Below are 9951 nucleotides of genomic sequence, written 5' to 3'. Positions count from 1 at the left end.
GGGATATAGCCTAGTGGCAAGAGTGCCTGCCTCGGATACACGAGGCCCTAGGTTCGATTCCCCAGCACCACATATACAGAAAAACGGCCAGAAGCGGCGCTGTGGCTCAAGTGGCAGAGTGCTAGCCTTGAGCGGGAAGAAGCCAGGGACAGTGCTCAGGCCCTGAGTCCAAGGCCCAGGACTGGCCAAAAAAAAAAAATGGTTTAGGGATAGGAACTGTGGCCTAGTGGTAGAGTGCTTGGCTTGCATGCATGAAGCCCTGGGTTCAATTCCTCAGTACCACATAAACAGAAAAGGCTAGAATGGTGCTGTGGCTCAAGTGGTAGTCTTAGTCTTGGGCAAAGAAGCTCAGGGACAGTGCCGAGGCCCTGAGTTCAAGCCCCAAGACTGGCAATAAATGAATAAATATTTTTTAAATAATTTTTAAAAATCAGCTCCTAGGGCTGGAGATATGGCCTAGTGGCAAGAGCTCTTGCCCCGTATACATGAAGCCCTGGGTTAAATTCCCCAGCACCACATACAGAAAACAGCCAGAAGTGGCACTGTGGCTCAAGTGGCAGAGTGCTAGCCTTGAGCAAAAAGAAGCCAGGGACTGTGCTCAGGCCCTGAGTCCAAGCCCCAGGACTGGCAAAAATAAAAATAAAATAAGCTCCTAAAACATAAAAAATTCAAAAGCTGGGCCCTGGTGACTCATGACTGTAAATCCTAGCTACTCGGGAGGCTGAGATTTGAGGATTACGGTTCAAAGCCAATCTGAGCAGGGAAGTCTGTGGAGACGCTTATCTCCAGATAACCACCAGGAAATTGGAAATGATACTATGGGTAAAAGTAGAAGAGCACTTTCCTTTAGGGAAAGAGCTCAGGGACAGTGCCCAGATTGAATTCAAGCCCCAGGACTGACGAAAAAAAAAAAAAGTCAGTTACAAAAGCAAAAAAAAAGGGGGGGGGGGGGGCTGGGAATATGGCCTAGTGGCAAGAGTGCTTGCCTCCCATACATGAAGCCCTGGGTTCAATTCCCCAGCACCACACATACAGAAAATGACCAGAAGTGGCGCTGTGGCTCAAGTGGCAGAGTGCTAGCCTTGAGCAAAAAGAAGCCAGGGACAGTGCTCAGGCCCTGAGTCCAAGCCTCAGGACTGGCAAAAAAAAAAGATGATCAACATCCACAAGCAAATGAAATTATAAATAAAATGTATATTATAAGTTTTAAGTTCTGGAATTAGAGGAAAATATTCAGAAAAAATACCTAGACATGTGCCTCAAAATTAATGCCTGAAAATTTCAGACAGGTAATGAATTATAAATGATAAAATAATAAAGATTCTAAAAGAAGGTATGGCATAAACTTGCCTACAAACTCTTAGGATGAAGCAAGCTTAAATAAGAAAGAAATATTAGACAATACATAAGAGTTTATAAAATCATGCCAGTGTAGAGTACACACCTATGTAATCCTAGAATTAAGCCACCAACAAAGAGAACATCACTCAGTGTTCAGGCAGGAGAGAAAAGTTTATTCCCCAAACTGCTGGCCTATGGCCAAGATTACACATGGAGGGAAAAGGGCTGAGAAACTGCCAGGCCATGCCTTATCTGGGGCCAGAGCAGGGAGTTATGGCCAGGTAAGGGGAGGTGGCTGCCTCCAGGTGTGACCATTACCTAGGTAATCCAGGTACAGGGCAGAGACTTAAACAAGTGGGGGGAGGGCCCTGCATGGAGTTCCTTCCTCCCCCCTCTCCCTGGGGTGGATCTTACATGGAGGGACCTCAGTTCAAAGCCAGCTCAGGCAAGAAAGTCTGTGAGACTCTTATCTCCAATTAAACCACCAGAAAATGGGAAGTGGTGCTCTGGCTCAAAGTGGTAGAGCACTAGCTTTGAGCTGAAGAGCTCAAGGACAGCACACAGGCCCAGAGTTCAACTCCACAACCAACCAAAAACAAAAAAAAGTATGTTTACTGGCTGTTTGTGTGTGAGAGAGAGAAAGAGAGAAAGAGACTACTACCTACTAATCAGAATTGTATGAAACATCATAACTTCTCCAATAGTGTATATAATTTTAACCAATCTTGTAATTCACTCTTGTTTTAATTATTATTTCCTGCCTGTTGTCTACACTGAGATTTTGCATTGTTATTGCCCAGTTACTACTGTTGATATCTTTTGCTTGTATTTTTGTTCCTCCAAAATCACGCATTAAGGTAAGTATGTGCATCTTGCATGTAAATAATTGTTCCTAGTCCAGCACTGGTGGCTCACTCCTGTAATCCTCAAGGTTTGAAGGCAGTCTGGGCAAAAAGTTCGATTAAAGCAAAAAGCAGGAAAAATGGTGGTAGAATGCCAGCCTTGTCAAAAAAGCCAAGTGAGATCACAAGGCCCTGAAAACTTGAGGCTCTCAGTTCAAGCCACAGTATTGGCAGGTATGCATGCACGCGCGCGCATACCCTCCCTGAGGAGAGAAACATAGATAATATCAAATCACATCATTAATAACCTTTAAATGAATTAATGATTTAAGTGATCAAAACTAAAACAAGATGGGCATAGTGGTATATGCCTATAATCTAGCACTCAAGAGGACCACAGAGGTGATGCCAGCCTGGGCTACATAACAAGATCTTAGCACCCCCCCACACCACCACCACCCCCCCCACCCCCGTTATTAAGAGCAAATATAGAAACTCAAGAATATAAATTTGGGATTCAGAAGCAACATAGGAAAGATGTTTGATTACATTGAAACGTTTATCTGTATTTTTTTCTTGCTTTTCAATCATGAACAGAAGTTGCCTTGAGAAATATTTACTTGTTTATTTGTTTCTGGTGCCAGTCTTGGGGCTTGAACTCAGGTCTGGGAACTGTCCCTCAGCTTTTGTGCTCAAGCCAAGTGTTCTACCACTTGAGCCTCAGCTGCACTTCTGGCTTCATGGTGGTTAACTGGAGATGACAGCCTCCCAGACTTCCCAGTCCTGACTGGCTTTGAACTGTGATCCTCAGATCTCAGCCTTCTGAATAATTAGGATTACAAGTGAGGCATGGGTGCTTGGCTTGAGAAATACTATTTGACCCTGTTATTGCTACTAACAAAAGTTAAACTATAACTCTAAATTGCCAACTCCTTCTCTACCCTATTCACCAGGTTGTATCCCCTTGAATAACCTATTTGCTTGAAGGAGGTCTATCTACACACAGAATCTGGGTTGGGGACAGTGGTACACCAGTATCCCCAGGACTCAGGAGGCTGAGGCAGGAGGTCATGAGCTTGAGACAAGCCTGAATTACATAGGGGAGATTGTCTCAGAACTGTAAATATATGAACCTACGTACAGACATAAATACGTTGCTTGCTCCATACGTTTACAGATATCCTACCATAGCAGGTAGGGAGGTGGTACATGACAGAACACATTCCACACTATACGCAAATGACAGTGAACAAATGAGAACTCACCTAAATGGGGAAACAGATCACTGTCCAACTGATGTTTCTGGGTGCACAGTTTCACCAGTCTCTGCAGCTGACTTATACAGGAGAAGTGTGGCGAGAAGGCGGTGGCTTTCATGAGGACCTGGTCAGTCCTGGGTGGATCGGCGCTGGGAGCCCTACTGGATGGCAGGAGGGGCAGAGGCCTCTTGTGAGACAACTGCCTTGCTTGTGCTATAGTGTGTGTGGTGGGGGCCACTCCCTGCAGTGGTAGGCTGGTGTTCTGAGGTTGAGGTGACTTGCAGACTGAACCCTGCAGTGGCGCTGGAGGTTTTAAAGAGGTGGATGAAGGTGACGGGCGGGAGTGCTGCAGAGGCTGCTGGGAAGGGGCAGGAGGGGGACTAAAGTGCTCTTGCCGAACTTTCAAAATCTCGGTCTCTCGCTGGCGCTGCCGGTTCTGGGCCAACTTGCTCTGCAACTTCTTTCTGACAGTTGCCCCTTTCTTTAGGTCGTCATCTTCCTCGTTGAAAGCAAATGGGTCTTCCAACTCTGTTTCCAGGTAGTGGAGAGGCACCCTTGCCCCAGGTGGAGAGAGGGACATGCCATCCAGTCCGTTGGGCATCTTCAAGGCCAATGTGGGCACTGTCAGGCTAAAGGCCATGGTGTCCACTGGGTGCCTGACCTTCACCTCATCTATAGGGTCACTCTTTTTCTTCCTCTCTTTTTTCGGGATAAAGCCAAGTACCTGCAGATGGCTATTGCAGTACCTGTGAAAGTACATATGTACATAAACAGTCAGCGCAAATTATAAAATGTGAATCCTAATACATTAAACATTCCATGGTGTAGATAAAGCACTGACCTAACAAGTACTCAGAGCCTTAAGGTTCAATACTCAGTATTGCCTTCATAATTCTTTGCATTGGTCAATTTCCTATGCAACTTCCATGCTGAGCATGGTGGTACACATCTGTAGTACTAGCACTCAGGAAACTTTCATTACTCTGAAGCAATCCCAAGTCTGTAAAATTTTGTTGAGAAGCCAGTCAAGGCCGGGGGCCCTAGACAATGGTTTTGCTGTTACTTCCAACATAAGCTTGACTATAATCCATTCATACACAGCATACAAAATTAGCCCATCAAGGGTCTGAAACATCACTGAAAATTCCTATCAGGGTCAGGTGCTGGTGGCTCACATCCATAATCCTAGCTACTCAGGAGGCTGAGATCTGAAGAATCTGGTTTGAAGCCAGCTTGGTCAAGAATGTCTGTCAATTAACCACTCCCAAAAAGCCAGAAGTGGGGCTGGGAATATGGCCTAGTGGCAAGAGAGCTTGCCTCGTATACATGAAGCCCTGGGTTCGATTCCCCAGCACCACATATATAGAAAACGGCCAGAAGTGGCACTGTGGCTCAAGTGGCAGAGTGCTAGCCTTGAGCAAAAGGAAGCCAGGGACAGTGCTCAGGCCCTGAGTTCAAGGCCCAGGACTGGCAAAAACAAACAAAAATAAATAAAAATAAAAAAGCCAGAAGTGTAGCTGTGGCTCAAGTGGTAGAGTGCTAGCCTTGAGCAAAAAAGCTCAGACAGTGCCCAGTCCCTGAGTTCAAGCCCCAGGACCAGCACAAAAAAAAAAAAAAAACCCTCTTATTTCAATTCAAGCACCCAAAAGCCAAAAGTGGAGCTGTGGTGGGGTGCTAACTGAAGGACAGTGCCAAGGAAAAACAAACAAAAACAACAAAAAGAGTAGCTTCTCCTAGTTTGGATTCCACACTTGCTAAATAATCTCATAAAACCTGGTTCTGGAGCTGGGAATGTGGCCTAGCGGCAGAGTGCTTGCCTCGTACACATGAAGCCCTGGGTTCAACTCCTCAGCATCACATATATATAAAAAGCCAGACGTGGCTCTGTGGCTAAAGTGGTAGAGTGCTAGAGTGGTAGAGTACTTGAGCAAAAAGGAGCCAGAGACAGTGCTCAAGCCCTGAGTTCAAGCCCCAGGACTGTTTAAAAAAAAAAGAGTTCTGGGCTGGGAATGTGGCTTAGTGATAGAGTGTTCATCTAGCATGCATGAAGCCCTGGATTCAATTCCTAGCACAAAACGGAAAAAGCCAGAAGTAGCACTGTGGCTCAAGAGGTGGCGTGCTAGCCTTGAGCAAAAAGAAGCCAGAGACAGTGCTCAGGCCCTGAGTCCAAACCCTAGGACTAGCAAAAACAAAACAAACAAACAAACAAAAACCCTGGTTCTACATGTAACTGCCTTAAGGAAGAAAATGTACTGTTCTTGCTGAGCTGACATAGATGCTTCAGTTTGCAAAAGTTTAACATATTATTACAATAAAATGGCTGGGTAAATAAATGAACAAAATTCTCATACATGGAAAAATGTATATTTCTATACCATTCATAAAGATCTTATCATATAACTCTAAACAATATCTATAGTAGGCTTCATACACAGGGAAGGGGTGGGCATCATAGGCAGAATGGAAGGAGAAAAGAAAAGAATAATCTGATTAAAAGAACAGTAAATGGAATAAGTTTCTCAACAGACCAGGATACAAAGACATGGACTATCTCATCCATACCAGCATGGAGGATAAAGAAACTGCTCGATAGAAATGAACCTGTCCAAACATTGTTGATGTGCAAAGTGGCAGAATAGGCTGAGACTGGAATAAAATCAAAGCTCTTTGCAAAGTGAAGGCTCTTATAAAAGACTAGTGTTTTCTCACATAAAGAGGAAGAATACCTGGTATGCCAATTAACCACAGTGAAATCTATGGAGGCTTTTCACCAGTAGACAAGTCTCCAAACTCAGACTCTTCCTTCATTCTGTTCCACAAGATGTTAACAAGAATGCCAGAAAACAGTACAAAATGCTTCAATAAACTTGGAAAATTCTGCCTCAGCAAAACTATGCCATTAATTTTTTTTTTTTGCTTATTTCTGCTGAAAAACTTAAAAGTATTTTTTGAAGATAATGTGCGTTATAAGTTCCAAGAGGGAGATGTACTCCTCTGGCAGTATTTCCCAAAGTTATTTGAGAACAAAAACGATTACTGTAGCACACAATTGACATTTGCACAGAGCATACCTAGATCCCACTTACACATTAAGGAATGGGATATCAGTAATAACTATACTGTCCAAAAAATGAATAATAATAGAGTAAATAGAGCTGAGCAGAAAAGTCTGAGTCGGTCTCTGTTTAACCAGCAAAATCTCAGCAAATCCAAGACATTATCACCAAATAACCAGCAAAAAGCTCTAACTGGAGGCATGGCTCCAACAGTAATTTGCTAGCTGTAAGCAAGCAGGCTGAACAACAAGGCTGAGTTCAAATCCCTAAACCAGCAAAATAACAAAACAAAAACAGCAAAATCTGATGTTACATGACTATAATCCCAGCTACTGGGAAAAACTGAGGTAAAAAGACTGAATGTAGAAGGCCAGTCTGGGTGCTTTAGCAAGACACTGTTGGAAAACGAAATTTAAAATGGCTGGAGATGAAGCTCAGTGGTGTAATACTTGCCTATCATATGTGAGGCCCTAGGTTCAATCCCTAGTATGCCCCCCGAAATAAGGGTTTTTTTGCTATTGTTTTCAACTTTAAAAATTTTATTGTAAAGATGATGTACAAAAAAGTTATAGTTATATGACTCAAGTAATGAATACATTTCCTTTTTAACACGGTCATCCCCTCCCTTATTTTCTAAGTAACAAAAGAATTTGTTTCTTTAATAGGGAAAAGTATGGCTTCATTTGTTTTGAATTCAGGAATCAAGCTCACGTGGGCAGACCTAGTTAGTAAGTGAGGCTGCTATATGCTAGTGTGCAAGTCAGCAGGCTGATTTGCACAAGCAGCTCTCCCTCACCTCTTTAGTCACTAGATCAGCACAGCACAACATGTAGTCTCAATTCCTAAAAGCTTCTGCTGGGTATGGCAGTACAGCATTCCACTCTAGAGGCTGACACAGAAGGGATACAAATTCAAGAGCAACCTAGGCTACACAGTAGGTTCTAGGCCACACTGTGCTACAGTGTGAAACTGAATCCCAAAAACCAAAAAAGAAAGATAACAAGATGAGATGAGACCCTACTTCTAAGAAGGAAAATTCCTCATAGCTAGACTATAATGGTTTCTTCATTAACAGCAGTGAAAACAAATATACAAAAATGTACATTCCTACTCTTAAACAATTATAGAAGAGAATAACTGCAGTTAAGTACAGGGTTTCACTAGGGAGGATGAAAATATTCTAAAATTAGATTGTGGCGAGGATTGCATAATTATTGTGAAATAGTAAAAAATAATAATACTGGATGGTATGCTTTAAACAGATGAGTTATATGGTATGTGAATCATACTTCAAGATGCTTTAAAAAAGAATGCAGGAAACAAGAAAATTTCTTGGCAGATATACATTATTAACCATATATATGTATACACACACACATATATATGGATAATCACAGCAAACTTAAATATCAAATGTGTATTATGCAGAAAGCATGGTCGTGAACACCTGTAAGAATATCTCAGCACAAGAGTTTAGGCAGGCTTCACAGCAAGTTTAAAGCCAACTTGAGCCACATAACAAGAAAGTGCTCATATACTTTTTTGCACAAGAATATAAAAACTAAGACTATATGCCAATAATCCTAGCTGCTTAGAAGTCTAAGATCTGAGTATGGAGATTTAAAGCCATCCTAGGCAGACAAATCTTAACTCTTCATCTCCAAATGATGAGCACAAAGCCTGAAATGGAGGTATGGTTCAAGTGGTAGAGCATAAGCCTTGAATGAAAAAAATTAAGCAAGAGAGCTGGAAGCTCTAAGCTCAAATCCCAGTACTGAGACCCACACAAAAAAGGGTAGAAACCTATAAAATAGAATTTATAAAAAACAACAGATAAGATAGGAACCAGAAATTAAGGCTCTACTTGCTGACCACCAATCAGGTAACTTCATCAACTAAAGCTTATTGTTCAATAAATAAAAGCACCTGAAATTTCCCCATCCTTATAAAGATTGAATTAACAATAGATGATTTTATGTAATCCATTATGGCCTTGAACTCCTAATCCTCATGCCTCTACCTCCAGAGCACTGGGCCAGCCATTAAGTAGTTTCTATTGGGGGCCTAGTGGTAAAGTACTTGCCTAGCATGCATGAAACCCTGGTTTGATTCCTCAGCAACACATAAACAAACAAATAAACAAACAAAAAGCCAGAAGTGGTGCTATGGCTTAAAGGTAGAATGCTAGCCTTGAGCAAAATGAAGCCAGGGACAGTGCTCAGGCCCTGAGTCCAAGGCCCAGGACTGGCGAGAGAGAGAGAGAATTAGTATTTTAAAGAAATTCAGAAAGACAATTCAGTTACTCATATTAAAGATATAATATATAACATTAAATATTAATATATTATATAATATTTGCTTTACTTCAAATGAAAAAAAATCCAAGGTTGATAATTACAACTATGATAAATCCAACTTAAGACAAAACTATAGGCAAGCTCTCGTGGTACACATCTGTAATCCTATCTCAGGAGGCTAATTATCTGGAAAACTGAAGTTCAAGGTCCACTCAGGCAGAAAAGCCTAGAAAACTCCTTCAAAACTCCTTCAAACTCCTGGCAAAAGCCAGGCTGGAGGTGTGGTTCAAATTAGTTGGTGGAACACCAAGTAAGCAAGCAAGCTGAGCAAAACTACGCGACACCGAGTTCAACACTGTTATCAGCACAAAAATAAAAGCAAAAAAACCCCACAAAACAGTGATGTAGTCACAGTAGGACTAGAAGTAAAAAAAAAAAAAATTCAAGATCAGGAATCTTTCATCTTAAAAAAATACAGGGGATAAAAAAAATTAAAAATTTTCAGTCAGTTAAAACCAACTAGCTTGGATAGATAGGTTTAACCTAATACACAGGTCCCTTTCTCATCTGAGATTAAAGTTTTATTCCCTGCCTCACTGAGCAGCTGTTTCTAACTTTCAGGTATTGTCATTTGAAACTTAAGCGTTAGATGGAAATTCTAAGACAGCACTCCCAAATCACCATATTGAATGTACTTGTTTGGTGGGATCGCTACCAAATTATTTATTCCACCCAGAAACGAATAAAGAGCTCATCAAGACAAAAGCCACATGACATTTTTCCGGCCGATGTATTCAGGTGCCATGTGCTTCTGTCCAGGAACATGGCTACAGGGTGTGCAACAGACCTGCATCTCTCTGCCATGTCCCCTAATGCACAATCTGGCTTCTGAAGAACTAAAGAACAAGATGCATGAAGAGATGACATGTGAAAGCAGTACTTCTTCTGTGGCTATTAGAGACTCCTTTAACATCACAACATAAGGGGCTAGGAATATGGCCTAGTGGTAGAGTGCTTGCCTAGCACACTTGAAGCCCTGGGTTCGATTCCGCAGCACCACATATATAGAAAAAGCCACAAGTGGTGCTGTGGCTCAAGTAGTGGAGTGCTAGCCTTAAGCAAAAAGAAGCCAGGGACAGGCTCAGGCCCTGAGTTC

The 9951-nt window shown here is 42.1% G+C and overlaps 1 protein-coding gene across 4 annotated transcripts in view; it reads right to left on the bottom strand.

Moving 5' to 3' along the window:
* Positions 1-9951, bottom strand: part of Ino80d (INO80 complex subunit D) — a 62103-nt gene that overhangs the window by 31331 nt on the left and 20821 nt on the right. For all 4 annotated transcript variants that reach the window (XM_048344893.1, XM_048344890.1, XM_048344892.1 and 1 more), the window contains exon 6: positions 3449-4188. In XM_048344893.1, the coding sequence (XP_048200850.1) occupies positions 3449-4188 (740 nt within the window). The remainder of the gene's footprint in view (positions 1-3448; positions 4189-9951) is intronic.

The sequence above is a fragment of the Perognathus longimembris genome, chromosome 4, assembly GCF_023159225.1.
Source record: "Perognathus longimembris pacificus isolate PPM17 chromosome 4, ASM2315922v1, whole genome shotgun sequence".
NCBI lineage: Eukaryota > Metazoa > Chordata > Mammalia > Rodentia > Heteromyidae > Perognathus > Perognathus longimembris.
Note: the sequence above shows the minus strand (reverse complement) of the source record. Positions and strands in the feature narration are given on the sequence as shown.